The 18,291-nt window shown below is 41.2% G+C and overlaps 1 protein-coding gene across 2 annotated transcripts; it reads left to right on the top strand.

The window, feature by feature from the left end:
* Window positions 1–265: 265 nt before the first annotated feature.
* LOC135503560 (uncharacterized) lies at window positions 266–16,928 on the top strand. Of its 2 annotated transcripts, XM_064797164.1 has the most exons (6): window positions 266–808; window positions 1,410–1,550; window positions 2,258–2,294; window positions 6,632–6,755; window positions 7,027–7,335; window positions 12,389–16,928. In XM_064797164.1, the coding sequence occupies exons 4-6, from the start codon at window positions 6,660–6,662 to the stop codon at window positions 12,602–12,604; spliced, it is 621 nt and encodes a 206-aa protein (XP_064653234.1). In that variant the 5' UTR covers window positions 266–808; window positions 1,410–1,550; window positions 2,258–2,294; window positions 6,632–6,659; the 3' UTR covers window positions 12,605–16,928. The 2 variants fall into 2 exon arrangements, with proteins under 2 accessions (XP_064653234.1, XP_064653233.1); XM_064797163.1 differs by lacking the exon at window positions 2,258–2,294.
* Window positions 16,929–18,291: the final 1,363 nt, after the last annotated feature.

Raw genomic sequence — 18,291 nt, forward strand, 5'->3', positions numbered from 1 at the left:
TCGTCAAATTGTTCTGGCTGAGTGGTGAACAAAAGAACAATTTAAAATAAATTGCCTTGGGCAAAAAATCCATTGGAGTCATGTAGTATAGAGACGTCAATATTCCCAATTCATTAAAAATGTAGGCCCACCGAACTCACGTCCGATTTGCATTCATATTTCCCGCGCTTTCAACTTTTTCTTGACGTCACTTTATTAGCCGGCCACAGAACGCAGTTTCTGACATTCATTGAACATGCAATCACATCGCTGAACAAAACCAACATGGCGTCTATAGATGGAATGGTGGTGGAACTTGCTGAAGATGGGGGAAATTCGCCGTCTTCATGGGGTTCCCAAGGCTCTGAGGCGAGTTCAATACAATCTCCAGCAGTCCGGGCGTCACCTCTAAGGAAGGAATTAGCGAACGGTAGCAACTGGACCGAGCAAGATCTCAATAAATTCGGTATACAGTACAGCCGGAAAAAACCAGAGGATATTTTCGAGATTATCAAGCCTTATATTCCTTCTACACTTCGTCAGCCCAGCGAAAACCTTTGGGATAAAAAACTCAACGATGGTCTCCCTAACCATTCCACACATATCGAACTACTGCAAGATGGTTACCGATTGGCACTGGATTTCGACGTTGACTCTTTCGAGCTCCTGAAACTGATCGAACTTAGCCAGAATGCTTGCCAGGCTGAACGCAGTGAGTGAAGCCTTTTTGATCAGCCAGAGGCTGATGAATCAGATTTCAGATCACTGAAGCAGAAAGTGTTCTTCAGAGAAAGAGAACTGCAGCTGTTAATTCTCTGAAGATAGCGTGGTGAGTATTCATTTGACTGATAGACAAAAATCATCATGAAAATTGGGCCAAATCGGCAAGTTTACCCAGGACCAACCTGGGTAAAGACTACCACGCAGTTTGAAATTCCATGAATTTGCGCACTTTTCCAACCAGCGGTCGAGGTTCCTGAAAATGGTACGTGACTTGTGTTACTGCACAGGGTCTAGCGTTATTTGAACTCGGTCCCATCATTTCGAGATGGTCATTTCACATCTAAAGGTAGGGAAATAAAAAAGGAAACTATAATAGTGGAGATCGTGGATGGAAAAAACTCTGTGAGGGGCAAAACTGGACCCGAAAGTGGAGCGGCGAGCCAGGAATGAGTTTCATGAACCTCGAACGCAGGTTGGAAAAGTGCACGCAATTCAAACTGTGTGGTCTAAAAGTAAAGTTTACCCAGGAACCCTGGGTAACTTTTAGTCTTCTGACCCAGGTTGGTCCTGGGTAAACTTTAGTCTTACCAAGGACGACATCTACCGATTCGAAATAGGAATGGGGTCAGTTCACGCCATGTAATCTGCTTTTTACCCTATGTCATGTCTGTCCAGCTGTGGCGTTTACATGTATTTCTTTTTTTCAGGATTCCAACGTATGAACGACTAAAGACCTTCCTTAAAACCCTCAAGTCTGTCCTGAAAAAAGCTGTCAACTCGCAAATAAATGAAGGTACATTTGTGGACCTGTTCCAAGTTTTTGCTGGAATGTTTCTAGTACAATTTAAGTAAGTGTTCACCTTTTTCTTTTCCTTCATGCATCTTCAAACATGTCACAGGGCATGGGTTTACTCTGTACATGTGGTACATCAATACTTTGTGAGAAAGAGGTTTGCTGATAATGCTGTGAATCAGACCTGGCAGATGCATAGTTGCAGTACATTGGAGCAACGTAGAAAAGCATTGCATGAAGTTTCTATTGTTTGCCACTTGGTGGTGATTCTGCTGAGAGAGAAGTTTCATACCAGAGTTTTTAAAAAAACATTATTGTATCTATCTAAAAGGATAATCGAATACTGGGAACAGTCAAGTTTGCAAGGCTAGCTCTCCTACATTTTTTAAAAAAGTTCTGCATGTATGTAGTTCTCACCTTTTTGGCTCACTGTAGGGGAGTCTATACCGCAGTGTCCGTCGTCGTCGTCCGTCGTCGTCGTCGTCGTCTCCTGTGGCACGTTTCTAAACCGCTCGGGCTATAACTTGAAACTTTGTACACATGACCCCCTAGGTCATGTGAACCCTGACACTGAATTTCGGTCCAATCTGATTCTCAACTTGCCCACCACCAGGGGGCCAAATGTGGATATCTAAAAAGTGTGATATCTCGCTTATTGATGACTGGTTTTCGATTAAACTTTTGTGGTAGGTACTCATAGCAAGGATATATGTGCATCATATATCTTACGGGTTTTTAATTTGACCTACTTTTCAATTCAAGGTCACAGAGGTCAAATGGCATAAATCGCCATTTCAGTGTACTGTAAGTATGGCACGTTTCTCAATCCGTCACATCTATGAACTTGAAACTTGGTACATATAACCCCCTCAATCAGATAATCTCTGGTGCCGAATTTCTGTCCGATCTAATTCTCAACTTGGTCACCAGGGGGCCAAATGTGGATACCTAAAAAGTGTGTTATCTCGCTTATCAATGACTTGTTTTCGATAAAACTTTTGCGGTAGGTACTCATAGCAAGGATACATCATATTTTTTCATACAGGTTTTTAGCTCACCTCTTAGCAGAGGTGAGCTTATCCCATACCGTGGCGTCCGTCGTCCGTCGTCGTCGTCGTCGTCGTCGTCGTCGTCCGTCGTCCGTTAGCAGGGCACGTTTCGTAACTGTTAGAGCTATTGAGTTGAAACTTGGTACACATGTACCCCTATGTAATGACACCTGGGAGACCAAGTTTCGGTCCGATTCGTTTCATGGTTTGGCCACCAGGGGGCCAAACGTTAAAAGTGAAAATATGCAATATCTCCCTTAATAGTAGTCGGGAAATTTTGAAAAAAATATGGTAGGTACTTCTAGCAAAGGTGCATCATATATCCTCCGGGTTTTTGATTTGACCTCCTTTTCAAGGTCACAGAGGTCAAATGGTGTAAATTAGCTGTTAGGATGTAACGGTGGCACGTTTCTAAACTGCAATGACTATTGATACCAAATTTGGTACACATTTACCCCTTAGTCAGGTGATCTCAGGGACCAAAGTTTGGTCCAATATGATTCACCACTTGACCACCAGGGGGCAAAATCCAAAAACCTTAAAAATGTGATTATTCCTTAACTTCTTGCCCGATTGCCACCAATTTGATATCATGGGTACATCTAACCACCATACAGTATATGTCACACAGGTTTTTAATTTGACCTTCTTGTCAAGGTCACAGAGGTCAAATGGCGTAAATTCGCCGTCAGGCCGTAACTATGGCATGTTTCTTAACTGCAATGACTATTGATCATAAATTAAGTACACATGTACCCCTTGGTCAGGTGATCTCAGGTACCGAAGTTTGGTGCGATCTGATTTGCCGTTTGGCCTCCAGGGAGGGGGCCAAATCCTAAATTCTTTAAAATGCCATTATTCCTAGTAATGACTTGCCCGATTGGCACCAATTTTATATCATAGGTACCGTATTTTCCGGATTATCCCCCGCACTGCCCTATGACCCGCACCCCCTTTGACCATTACCTAAAGCCACGCAAGACCCGCACCTGATTATGACCCGCACTGCTCCAAGACCCGCATTCTCCAAAAATAGTAAGCCATTCAGTGATGTTGACATCCTAGAACCGCCATGTTTTTTTTAATTGTTAACCAAAGTGGATCAATTCCAGCATGGCCGTAACTATTTTCCCTAGCGGAGACATCACTAACTATGCGATCATGGCGGAAATATTGGTTGAAAACAATGCGAAAACGATGGACATAAATCCTTATCAAGTAACCAGTTTGGTCCCCTTTTTTTTCTTTGGGGTTGGGGCTTATCCCTTCAGAATCCATGCAAGACCCGCACCTTTGTATTACCCGCACCCCCACTTTTTGGGCCTGTTTGAGGGCAAAAAGCCACGGGTCATACGCCGGAAAATACGGTACATCTAATTCTAACATCCATTCAATGTGTCACCCGGGTCTTCTTTGATTTGACCTACTTTTCAAGGTCACAGAGGTCGAATGTACTGTAAATTGGCCATTTTGGGGAAATTGTAATTGCTTGGACCTACATCAAACCTAACACTACATGACACAAGACCATGCTCTTTATCCATCTTTCCTCCACATGAGGTGAGCACAATGGCCCTGGCCATTTCATTTATTTGACCTACTTTTCAAGGTCACAGAGGTCAAACGGCAAAAATTGTCTGTTGGAGTGTACATACATGTAACTTCGGCACGTTTCTTAACGACTGAAGTTATGAACCTGAAACTGGGTATACATGGCGGAATAGGTCAGATATAACCTCAGACAAAATGTCAGATAACACATTCCAGTCCAATCTGATTCTCAACTTGGCCACCTTGGGGGGGGGGCAAATCTGAAAGGTTAAAGAGTTGTGATTATTGCTTTACTTGCCCAATTGCCACCAGTCTCAGTGACTGCCTTTTGAGGCGCGCGATCGCGCCCGCGCACCATCGCGCGCCTCAATTTTTTTTAGGTGAATGAAACGTCGCGCGCCTGCCCTTTAAAATGCATTAAAAAATTGCGCGCCTAAAAAATGATTGCGACGCAGTGGAAAGTGATGCTAATTACACAGGGGTCAGTAAGTCAGACATTTCAATTATCGAACTATTTTTGTGCTAAAGACTAGGCCATGATAGACAGAAATTATAGAAACCGGACGCGACTGCCGCAGGTGCACGAGCCGAGATGCAATATTCCCGCCGAAATTATATACTCAAGAGAAGACATACTATACCGGTACTCCGACGTAAATCTCGCAGTTCTGGAAATATCTTTGCGGTAGTCTCGCGCGTACCGGATATATCCCATCAAGCTTTTCTCCTTCAGAGAAATACTGCGTTGCGCTCAAGTGCCTTATAAGGCTGTGAACAAAGTTAACGTTCGACCAATGAGAAAGCCACATTACCCTGCATACGAGGTTGGACGCGTTATCACTTAGTGACAAGTAAAAATAGAATCAGACCACATGTTTAGCTCACCTCTTAGCAGAGGTGAGCTTATCCCATACTGTGGCGTCCGTCGTCCGTCGTCGTCGTCGTCGTCGTCGTCGTCCGTCGTCGTCCGTCGTCCGTTAGCAGGGCACGTTTCGTAACTGTTAGAGCTATTGAGTTAAAACCTGGTGCACATGTACCCTTATGTAATGACACCTTGGAGACCAAGTTTCGGTCCGATTCGTTACATGGTTTCATGGTTTGGCCACCAGGGGGCCAAACGTTAAAAGTGAACATATGCAATATCTCCCTTAATAGTAGTCGGGAAATTTTGAAAAAAATATGGTAGGTACTTCTAGCAAAGGTGCATCATATATCCTCCGGGTTTTTGATTTGACCTCCTTTTCAAGGTCACAGAGGTCAAATGGTGTATATTGGCCGTTAGGATGTAACGATGGCACGTTTCTAAACTGCAATGACTATTGATACCAAATTTGGTACACATTTACCCCTTAGTCAGGTGATCTCAGGGACCGAAGTTTGGTCCAATATGATTCACCACTTGACCACCAGGGGGCAAAATCCAAAAACCTTAAAAATGTGATTTTCCTTAACTTCTTGCCCGATTGCCACCAATTTGATATCATGGGTACATCTAACCACCATACAGTATATGTCACACAGGTTTTTAATTTGACCTTCTTGTCAAGGTCACAAAGGTCAAATGGCGTAAGTTCGCTGTAAGGCCGTAACTATGGCACGTTTCTTAACTGCAATGACTATTGATCAAAAATTAAGTACACATGTACCCCTTGGTCAGGTGATCTCAGGTACCGAAGTTTGGTGCGATCTGATTTGCCGTTTGGCCTCCAGGGAGGGGGCCAAATCCTAAATTCTTCAAAATGCCATTATTCCTAGTAATGACTTGCCCGATTGGCACCAATTTTATATCATAGGTACATCTAATTCTAACAACCATTCAATGTGTCACCCGGGTCTTCTTTGATTTGACCTACTTTTCAAGGTCACAGAGGTCGAATGTTATGTAAATTGGCCATTTTGGGGAAATTATAATTGCTCGGACCTACATCAAACCTAACACTACATGTCAAAATACCATGCTCTTTTAGTCTTTATCCATCTTTCCTCCACATGAGGTGAGCACAATGGCCCTGGCCATTTCATTCTATATGTCGGAATGCTGCCGTTTGCGCTGTAGTACACGTGTGTTGTCCAAATTTTCGATTTCAAGCAAGTTTAAGGCCAACCTCGTGTCCACCAGACTAACGTTGTCGATGGATACCAGAAGAAAAGTTGGTTGGTGGTAAAAAAAACAGTGCACCTAGGATTTTATGGTGCACTGAAAACCATGCACCTGGCTTTTTCAAAAGGCAGTCACTGCAGTCTGATGAACATGGGACCACCTAACCCACCATACTTGCACATGCGGTTTTTGGTTCCATTTGGCTACATGCTGTAGCACTTTCTTTAAATACCATGAATTAATTGTCTACTAAATATACTTACGGTGAGCACAATGGCCCCTGGCCGTTTCATTTTTAATTTGAAACTACTCAAAATGTCTTTTGTATTATCAGCACACTCCATAGTCAGATTGTTTAAAAAATGTGCTGGTTGCTGTTGAATTTATTTACCATGTACTTCAGATCATGTGCAATGTGATCATGTTTTCTTTCAGAGTGATTGGAGAGAAAAGGAGTTTTAAGATGGGTGGAATGAATGTGCTTTCCATAAATGACCTCCGCTACGATTATGAAGATGAAGTGTTTCACAAACCGACAGTAGTAGTTACTGTTGCAGAGGTAAGTAAGATATGGGTTGGGTGGGGTGGGGTGGGGTGCGGGGTGGAGGGAGGCAGAGTCCACTTTATTTTGGATGCTTCTGATACACTTCTTGCAGTGAAACTAGTATAAAGTATCAGTTTGGAGGTAGATACTATCTATCGTTTCAAAACGTCATTGTTTGAAGAATTTTCTGTTATTCATGACTTAACATGACGAAAGAATCACTCTTTCACAATACGGTAATTGTGTTTTTAAAAAACTATGTTCCTTTGCCTTTGGCACTTGGCAGGTGAAGAAAACAGCCCAAAAATCTAAGAAGAGAAAAAAGGTACCCAAACGAGAGTTTGATCAGTGTGTTAAGATACGAAAAATGGACGGAGGAGATGAGGTAGCCACTACTGACATAGGTGACTTGCATGTCGATGCTGGTGATGATTTTCATGATGAAGGTGATGATGACATGGACGATGATGTTGAATTTGGCAGTAAACTGCGTGGACAGCTCGGTATAGAACTTCTAGCCGACATTGAACGTTCATGTCTGATTAAGGTTGATAACAAGCCCATGATTCTGGGATTGACTGTTGAAGCCACACTGGTATGTATTCTTCATGCATTTGTTTTGTTCACTGCATCTCTGATGAAAATTGCTATTTAGCTTTCAAGGAACTAAAATTCCTGGCTCTTCAAGGTCTCAAGCCGTCAAGGTCTAAAGGACAAAAAGTAAGAGAGTCTGTCGGATGAGACTCTAAAAAGCCGTGGTCCCTTGTACCTGAGTGTCTATGCCAGGGCAAGTTTAGATCCCAAATAGGTGGACAGTAGCCTATAGTGGACTCCATACCTCCGACAAAACCCCAATAGGGGTTATGACGCCGGTAAAATGATTGATTTATTGATTAACTTTTCAACTGTTGAAAATTGCTATTTTAAAACTTTTCAACTGTTTTTAGCTCACCTCTCAGAAGAGTTGAGCTTATCCTTTGGCGTGGCATCCATCGTCTGTCAAATGGGATAACCAATTTGGCCGCCAGGGGGCCATCTTAAAAAACAAGCAAAGTCCTACGTGTACTTTGAAACTCGTGATCAGATTGCAACCTAATATCGTGACACTCCATTACAATCAATTTACACGTGACTTGTGGACTAACATGGTTGTATATCCACTGCAAATTACTTGCATAAGCGTTACCTACAAAGTGAGCACAGGGTCCCTGGACTTTTCATTGAACTTGCCTTGCTTTATAAAGGACATGGTTTGTTGACTTTTTAAAAACATCCCTTGAACAAAATTGTAGCAGTTGGAGAAACAAAATAGATTGCAAGCTGCTGGGTTGTGTTGATGATTTCCACCAACCAAGTGGTAACCGTCGACAAGGTTAGGTACCTCCTTCTCTTTTTCTGTCCCCGGTTAACGTCCTGGAGAGAATCCTTTTGAGTAATAGGACCATTCATGAAGACATTGGTATTTTTTGCACATTGTATTGTTGAAGGGAGTGGTTATTTCCACGACTGACTTGTACCGAACAGCGAAAATTGAGCTGCGTCCATGACAATTTTCAGCCGATGAAACCAATTGAGTACTTTGCTTGGACTATCCTCGGCGAGTTTTCTTTCACTTAGTCTTAGGGTAAAAAACATGGGCATAAAGTACCATGCTGCATTCACCGTCTTTTAGATCAACTACTATGTTTTCGAAATGGGATAATTGGCGAAATTCTGTAGAGATTCTTTGGGCAATTACATACTTCAGTGTGTTGACTTGTTGAACTTGCTTTGTCCCTCCATTCAGAGTGGTGCCGTGACCTTACATGCCTTATGGTACACCTTTGATTGTCCATCACGCCAGCGACCCGAGTTCGAGTTCCACTCTGTCGTCTTTTCTTCTTTTTCTCTCTGCAACTTTTTGGCTCACCGTAGGGGAGTCTATACAATACCGCAGTGTCCGTCGTCCGTCGTCGTCCGTCGTCGTCGTCGTCGTCGTCGTCGTTGTCCGTCCGTCGTATCCTAGTTCAAAAACAGTGGCACGTTTCTTAACCGCTAGGTCTATGAACTTAAAACTTTGTACACATGACCCCCTAGGTCAGATGACCCGTGACACTAAATTTCTGTCCGATCTGATTCTCTACTTGGCCACCAGGGGGCCAAATGTGGATATCTAAAAAGTGTGATATCTCGCTTATTAGTGACTTGTTTTCGATGAAACTTTTGTTGTAGGTACTCATAGCAAATATACATCTTATATCATACGGGTTTTTAATTTGACCTATTTTTCAAGGTCACAGAGGTCATATGGCGTAAATTGGCCGTTAGAGTGTAAACTATGGCATGTTTCTTAACCACTAAAGCTATGAACTTGAAACTTGGTACATATAACCCCCTATATCACATAACCTCTGGTGCTGAATTTCAGTTTGATCTGATTCTCAACTTTGCCACCAGGGGGCCAAAAGTGGAAATCTAAAAAGTGTGATATCTCGCTTATAAGTGACTTGTTTTCGATAAAATTTTTATGGTAGGTACCCTTAGGAAGAATACATCACATATCTTACGGGTTTTCAATTTGACCTACTTTTCAAGGTCACAGAGGTCATATGGCGTAAATTGGCCGTTAGAGTGTAAACTATGGCACGTTTCTTAACCACTAAAGCTATGAACTTGAAACTTGGTACATATAACCCCCTATATCACATAGCCTCTGGTGCTGAATTTCAGTTTGATCTGATTCTCAACTTTGCCACCAGGGGGCCAAAAGTGGAAATCTAAAAAGTGTGATTCTTGCTTATAAGTGACTTGTTTTCGATAAAATTTTTATGGTAGGTACCCTTAGGAAGAATACATCACATATCTTACGGGTTTTCAATTTGACCTACTTTTCAAGGTCACAGAGGTCATATGGCGTAAATTGGCCGTTAGAGTGTAAACTATGGCACGTTTCTTAACCAGTAAAGCTATGAACTTGAAACTTGGTGCATATAACCCCCTACATCAGATAACCTCTGATGCCAAATTTTGGCTCGATATGATTCTTTATTTGGCCACCAGGGGGCCATAATGGAAAAAGTAAGAAGTGCAATATCTTGCTTATTTTTAGTGATTCGTTTTCAATAACATTTTTATGGTAGGTTCTCCTAGCAAGGATACATCACATATCATATGAGTTTTTGATCTGACCTGCTTTTCAAGGTCACAGAGGTCAAATGGCGTAAATTTGTCGTTTGATTGTAACTATGGCACGTTTCTTAACCACTAAAGCTTTGAACTTGAAATTTGATACACATGACTCCCTACGTCATGTAACCTCGGACACCGAATTTCGATCTGATCTGGTACTCAACTCGGCCACCAGGAGGCCAAAACTAAAATAGGTAAAAAGTGCAATATCTCGTTTATTATTGACTTGTTTTTGATGATATTCTTATGGTACTTACTCCAAGCAACGATACATCACATGTCATACCGACTTTGGTTTGATCTATATACTATACATGTACAATGTTTCTTAATCTGGATGAATTACAAAGCACCAAATATCTATACGGTGAGCACAATGGCCCCTGGCCGTTTCATCTTAGGTAGGCCTACTATTAATTTAAAAAGAGCCCTCTGTTGTCTATTTCCTGGCAACGGTTCCTTGGTTCCTTCTCATAATGCTACATTTTACAATTCTCCCATCTGGCCTCTGCATGCAAATTGGTAGACATTTCAACTTTACCATCCCATAATATGCTGTTGGGAGAATTGAGTGATCAGAACTTGAAATAACCCTTATTCATGTTATTGTGACCCCTTGATGTCGAGATCTTGCACAATTTCTTCACTGAGAAGCTACATTTTGTAGTGTACTGTAACTCACAGGCTCTATGTTGGTACATGGAGTGTCACAGCCTATGCATGGTCAGTCTCCAGAGTGTGCCCAAGAAATGGTCTCTCTTGTAAGTTGTACATGTAATAAAAAAGCTGACTTTGATGGTAATCATTCGTTGAGTGAGATGTAAAATATACTGTGGACACTTTCACAAAAAAATCTAACCCCGCTGCTGACAAGGATTTACATCCTTGCCGACATGCATCTCTTTTTATCTAAAAATTGTCATAGACACTAAGTCAGTTTCGTCATTCAGTACACGGACAGTCGTGCACGCAACCCGATTTTCACTGATTCCGTAAACGGCACAAGTGGAAATAACCTCTGCCATTGTTGAAAATTATTTATTCATAGGCGAAAGCTCCTGCCTACATTGTATGCCTTTATCCTATAAAGATAAAAAGATAATACTTTTTTTGTAGATTAAATGGAGTTTGTGTGGTGACAGGGTACAGCCCAAATAGAGTCCCACATTGATGGGCCACGCCCACCATCCATTTTCAATCATTTCCCCTCAAAAAGACCATTAATTCATTCAGTGAGAGCAATGTACAATAGAAGTGTCACAATTAATTTAAAAGGTTTTAGCTCACCTCTCAGCAGAGGTGAGCTTATCCTACATGTCCTATAGTGTCCGTCGTTGCCCGTCGTCGGCGTCCGTTAGCAGGGCAATGTTCTGTAACTGTTGGAGCTATTGTGTTGAAACTTGGTACACATGTACCCTTACATGCCTTACAATGTATGTAGTGGCACTTTGGAGACCAAGTTTCGGTCCGGTTCGATGCATGGTTTGGCCACCAGGGGGCCAAACGTTAAAAGTGAAATTATGCAATATCTCCCTTAATACTGGTCAGAAAATTTAGAAAAAAATGTGGTAGTACTTAAGCAAAGGTACATCCCTCCGGGTTTTCAATTTGACCTAGTTTTCAAGGTCACAGAGGCGGAACTTCATTTAAAACTAATAATTTTACAGTAAGGTGGTTTGTTTTGTTTCTTTTTGAGCTATAAAATAAGCTTCTGAAGTTGTGTGGCGTGTATCTAGTTACCCTCTGATCTACCTCTAAAATTTGGCATCCTTGGACTTCAAATATGGATGCCAGGCGGCCATCTTGAAATTGAACTAAGTCATATTACTCTAAAACTGATGATTGGATTTCAAGCCAATTTCTCGTGTTTATGACTATGTATATAGGTACCCTTTACATTCTCCTGAATTTTTAGTCAAATCTTTCACCTACATTTAATATGGCTGCCAGGTGGCCATCTTGAAAATCATTCAAAGTCCTATTACTCTGAAACTGATGATTGGATTGCAACACTTTAGTTTATGTTATCCCAAATTTTTAATGTAATCTGATGACGAATATGGCTGCTAGGCTGCCATCTTGAAAATTCAACGAAACCTTGTTACTTCCTAACCTAAATCTAATCAGCAGGTTAGGGAGTAACAAAGTTTCGTTGAATTTTAAATGTCAACCAATTTCCTAGAGACATGCAAATGATATGCACTAACATGAACTGAGGTGAGCACATGGTCCCTGGACCATTCATTGTTTTTTAGGCTGCCACAGGAAAATAACTCTTTTTAAAAAACGTCCTGTGTCAGGTGTTCTGTGTTTCGATAGGGAATCTGGTCTCTCAAGTGAAGGCACCTCAAACGTAAAAGTCGCTGGCTTATTCCATTTGACAGTGGCCAATACGAAAAGGCTGAAAATCGACAGTGGCCCAGAAGCTTACGTGTAGTTTTCGGGACTGTGTCTTCACTAATGATAGTTGTATTTTTCAGGTCCGACTAACATGCTTGGAGATGGACCTCGATGACTTGAAGAAAATGCAAGGCAAACCTCCCGAGGAAAATCCGACTCATGTAGCAACCATCTTCTATACAAAAGCATATGACATGCTGAAGAGGGATGAACGTGCACAGTTGATATACATTATGCGGCACCTGTTGTTCCTCTCAAATGACAATGATGCAAATCTTTTACCCACTGTTCTCTGAGCAAATGTTGTGACCATTTAATACTAGGGCAATCATTTGTCACTTTCTCTTGTCTTCTTCTTCCTTTTGCGATCTCTACTTTCTCTTTTTATTGCAATGGACAGAGTGCAGAACGTAGAAAGTTTGATACAGCTGTGACATGCAAACAATAATGGTGTAAGTTACGAAGAATGATGATGCTTGGCAACGTGAGCACACTAAATGGTTTGGTGTTTCATTGAATTGGTAAAAGATCAATAAATCAGGTTGACTAATCCAATATGGAATTATATGGATGGATTTTTCCCATTGAGTCTGTCAACTAGCAAACACGCTGGCAGTTCTTACGTAATGATGAATAATGAGCCATTAATTTGCATGTTAAAGTGACATGATGATTGAAAGAGGTAAGACATGTAAGAGGAGACAGGTGTGTGGTACATTGGTATTACTAAACATTTACATTCTACATGTATTCATGGCTTATGGAATACCAAAAGGCGTGATGGCTCAAGAACTTGTACATGTATCTTGTCCAAATTTTTTCCGGTTTAGGGGCCAAATAATGCCCCAATTCTCAGTAGATGGAGGGAGTGTTACATTGTATGTCGAGGCCTTTATTTTTTTGCTGTTGCTGTTTAAAATTACTGTTAACAATTTATCAGTTACCTGACGAGTACCTCTTAGTCTAACACATAGCAATGGTCAAGCAGTTCTATCAGATATCAGTAGCTAAAAATACTTTTTTCTCTCCAACATTGGGATTTTCCCACTTTTACATTTATGTGCCTGGTGCCCATGGCCAGAAGTAATAACAAAGGTAAAGTGCGTTCCAGTCTTCTTTTCGGGGGTCGCCCAATATCGTATGTAATTCAATAATCTACCATTTATTTATTATATTTTGTTGTCAGCCTCTTTCCATTTTGGTATTCCTTTGTAATGACATTCCACAATATCTGCCGAGAAACCATGATCCTGGTGCCTGGCAATCTTTTTTTCTGTTTGCTTCACAACTTGATTCTTTACATTTACAGTAACAAAGTGTTTGATGGTTTTTCATCATTGTGCCATGTCTGTATATATTAGTAGCAGTGTTTCTTTGAGTATTTCTATTTCTTTATTGAATAATGAGTAAGTGGCAAAACTAATCGCCGAAGTGGGCCGAACACACAACTCGGTCCGTCGTTGAAAGCAAGGCCAATGTAAATTTTCTTTTATTTTGGAAAATATAACCTGACTTACCTGACAAATACATTAGAACATCCTTGTTGAATTTGAAAGTTTCGATATCTAGCATGGAAAATAGTAGTGAATTAACAGATCCTAAAACATTTGAAATTAACATTCTGTCAGGAACATACTTGATATAGTGACGTTTTGCTCTACCGTTCCGAGAACCAATTCACCAGACTGACTGTTATCATGGTGTCTCGACTTTTCCTAATACCGTATACTTTATCTGGTCAATCGAATGTGAAAAAAAGAGGTCATTTACCACTAAAATGTTCCAAAAATTAACCCTCATTTATTCGCGATGGAGCCACCGGGTTCGTTGGCCTGATTCTTGGTATCGGCTTTCGAGAACTGAAAAACCTGCCCTCTTGATGACGTCATACACAAAAACTTGTCTTCCTCGGTGAATTCGTTCTTGAAAAAGGATTGCGAAAGCTCACTATAAATTTGAATGATAAACTTCATTATATTTACCTCTAGAACAGAGTGAATGGTGATGCTGTGCATTGTGAATGTCGTGTCTAAGATCAGATGACGATGCACGACGTCAGTCATTATTTCAAGCTGGCTGTGGGTCAGCGCTTCTGTTGTAGGGGTGAATATCGTAAAGGTTGTCAATCAAATCAAGTATATGAGATGTTTTAGAATCTGTTTATTCACTACGATTCTCCATGCTAGATATTTAAACTAGATATTCATGCTAGATATTCTACAAGGAGGTTCTAATGTATTGGTCGGAGAAGTTGGGTTATATTTTCCAAAATGAATGAAAATTAATGTTAGCCTCACTTTCGATGACGTCGTCGAGACTGAGTTGTGAATCAGGGCCATGTCGCAGTTAGATTCCGCACCGGTTCCTCATAGAGATACTTGAGGGATATTATATGTAATATGGTGATCTCTTTTGAATAGAAGGGTGAATCGCTCTGTTATTGTGCTTTTTCCATTTAAAAATGTAGAAAAAATTCATATACTCTCTCAATGTGACCTCCATGATGAACTGTTAGTGCATTGTTTTTCAAAGCCTTGTCTAAATCTTGCTCTCATTATTTAGTGACTATATGTTTTTTTTAGTGTCTTGATATCCTTGATTCTGATGAACTCGCTGCATTTTTGGAGGATTTCCAATTGTTATTTATATTTAACCCTTTAGATCCTGGGGATTTTTTATCGAAATGTCCGTATTTCCCTGGAAGATTTTTGTCTGACGACCTCGCCTCCAACCTCTTTGCAAAATTTTCCATCATTTTGTACGGCAACATATGAAAATCTACCGTGCATTCAATGCCACTGGTCTTCTAGAACCTGGATCCGGGGTATTAGTTCCACTCTCTATTCGCAGATGGAATTGCGAACGCTCTGAACTACTTGACCTGACCGGGCGGGTGCGGCCGTTCAGGGAAATGTTGACGAAACACGGCGGCCGTCCAGGATCTAAAGGGTTAACTACAATATTATATAAGGATCTGGAGTGCTTTAAATTTGAAGATTTCCTTGCTCCTACCCTAAGTCACAGAACCACAACCCTCCCAATCCATACAGCTGCATTGTTACAATAATGTTATCAGTCTGTTTTCATCGCTGGTTTGAGACTGTAAACTGTATCCGTCATGGTCAGTTCTTCCGTCATGTCAAGTCAAAACACACCACACACATTTTTTCCCCTGATGATTTCATTTCAGAATAGAGCTTGTGCTACATCTGATTGAGCCTTGAAGGCATGAAAGGTAACACTGTATCCACACTGTATATACCTCTTGTCAAAAAAAAACATTTTAGGGAAGGCCATTTTTCAAAAAGACTCATATAATGTACTTCGTTTTCCCGTTTGCTGTAGTATGGCAGTGGTAATATCTTGATTGTCATTTTGATCAATTTCTTTTGCATTTTATTTTGTTTGTGATTCCTTGTGACAGGCACATGTTTTTAGCTCACCTCTTAGCAGAGGTGAGCTTATCCCATACCGTGGCGTCTGTCGTCCGTCGTCGTCGTCGTCGTCGTCCGTCGTCCGTTAGCAGGGCACGTTTCGTAACTGTTAGAGCTATTGAGTTGAAACTTGGTGGCGCAATGGCAGAGAGCCGGTCTCATAACCGGAAGGTCGTGGGTATGATTCCCGGCTGAGTCGCCACTTAGAAACTTCCTACTGGTCGAGTTCAATCGAGCGCTCAGTAGCTGCTCATTGAAACCCCAGATTGATTTCTGTGGAGACCGGGATGATAATAATGTAGTCCCAAAAGCGCATTGAGCAGGGAACCTGGAAATGCGCTATATAAGAACTCAATTATTATTATTATTATTATTATTATTATTATATTCATAAGCACCTAGTCGTGGAGACATTGCTGGATTCTCCACTTCATAATGGGGACGTCCCACCGGTTGTGGGGCTAAAGGAAAGACCCCACAAAACATTGTCACCAAAACGCTTCCCTAAGGTCCAATGCATGCAAATTCGGAATGTCCCCACAATTTGTCCCAATGTCCCCACTCCTATAAGAAGTTTTTGGTGCCCTTTTTTACCACTAGAGAGCATCACAACTACCCTGACCCAGATTACCAATTGTCTTCAAATTCCCGGTCATATAACTGGGCCAGTCCATGAGAGCAATGACCTCATTCCAACTTGAGCTCGAAATCAGGTCAGTAGCCCAGTGATGACTCATGCACAACTTCCATACAAACCGATATGCTTTTTCCTACCAGAACTCGCATAGGCCTCGTTCATTTTTGTAAATAGGCGGTGGTGTAAAATAGGGTCCAGAGTAGGGAAACAATGTAGGTCCTCGACGGTTTTAGGCGTGGCCCCGAACCCGGGTTCTGGCCACACAACGCAGTAGTACTATAACGTGTAGTTTTATCTTTAGAATGTTAGATGCTTAATTCGAATGACGTAGTCATATCTTGGTCAGTTCATTTCAACAAATTTGTGGGTCAGGCCACCCAATTTACTACCATTTATTCTAAGGGACAGCGTATGCGAGGAAATATGTGTTCTTCAAGGTCTCCAACAAATTCTATTCTGACTGGTGAACTCATGGGACGAATTCCTTACCTAGCCGTGCATACATTGATATGTATGACGTTTATTACACTACTGTCGAATACGTCTGAAACATGGATACATCGTTGCATCGATCAACAAATTAGGGTCGGCGGAGCAGGGAGGGGGGGTGCCCCCCCCCCCCCCCCCAATATCTGGCCAGAAGATGCCCCTTTTTTGCCAGAAAGCATTGCGAGACGACACATCCAAAAGGTCTCCTATCTCTAATGCAATTTGGTGCTGAAATGCCGGGAAAACGTGTATCCGGTGTTCCAATTTTTTTTTTCAAATCTTCTGGGGAGAGAAAGAGTAGCGACTTAAAATGGGCCTAGTAGATTGTTATAAAGAAGCGTTAGTGGATTTTTGCTGCAGTTCCTTTTGCTGGCCCATTCTAGAATATGCGTTTAAAGCCCTAGACCATTTTTTTCTCTTTTGCCCAAGCAGGATACTAGTATGTCGCCACGGTTTAATAAAGAATTAATGCAAGTCTCCTTGAATCTTGACCGATGTAACATCTGTGGAATGTTCCCCACACTCTTAAAAATAAAGGTTTTTGAGCTTCTGAAAAACCATTTAAGGGTTTTTGGCCAACACAAATATGGACCCCGTAGAGGTTTTTTGGTAAAATGAAAAACCCCAAATGGTATTTAAGATCGTGAAAAACCTCTTGGGGTTTTTCACTTCGCCAAAAAACCTCTACGGGGTCCATATTTGTGTTGGCTGAAAAACCATTAAAGGTTTTTCAAGAGCTGAAAAACCTTTATTTCTAAGAGTGCATGTGTCATTGTTTCCAAACATAGAGACAGCTGGAGAGACCACGACTTTTCAATATAGGGGAAAACACAATAAAAGTCGTCAATCTATCGTTGACTGCTGACTGCTCCCAAATTAAACAATGAGAGGAAAACACTCAAAACTTGAAACACACAAAACCATTACACCTGTTGCAGTGAATACAGTCGCAGAGTGCTAGTGCATATGAATTTCCTCTAGATAGAGCCGAGTTGATTTGTTTTTACTCACAGTGGGAACGTCTTGGAAATGTAAATGGATTTAAATATTCGCGGACGCATAGCATTATCGATATTCTTTGGTCATATGACGACATTTTTGATGCGTCTTGGGTCCAGAACCCCAGACTTGATCATAGATGTGATTACATCTATACATAGGATCTCGATATTGTTTCACTGAACATGCGTCAGATTCACTTGTTTACGTTTGTCCTCTTTTTAACATCATGGCTGTACCTCAGTTTGATTTGACTTGTCATTTACTAGTAGTGTGAATAGGGGCCACAGTCCACAGACGCATGAAACACACCCCAGCTGTTATCAACATTATTGAATCCTGATCGATATATTCTGTCGAGGATGAAAAAAAACCTTCAATTAAGCATGCGAAAACTTTGTGCAGCTTCAAGAGAATATTTTTT

This window comes from Lineus longissimus, unplaced genomic scaffold (genome assembly GCF_910592395.1).
Source record: "Lineus longissimus unplaced genomic scaffold, tnLinLong1.2, whole genome shotgun sequence".
Taxonomy (NCBI): domain Eukaryota; kingdom Metazoa; phylum Nemertea; class Pilidiophora; order Heteronemertea; family Lineidae; genus Lineus; species Lineus longissimus.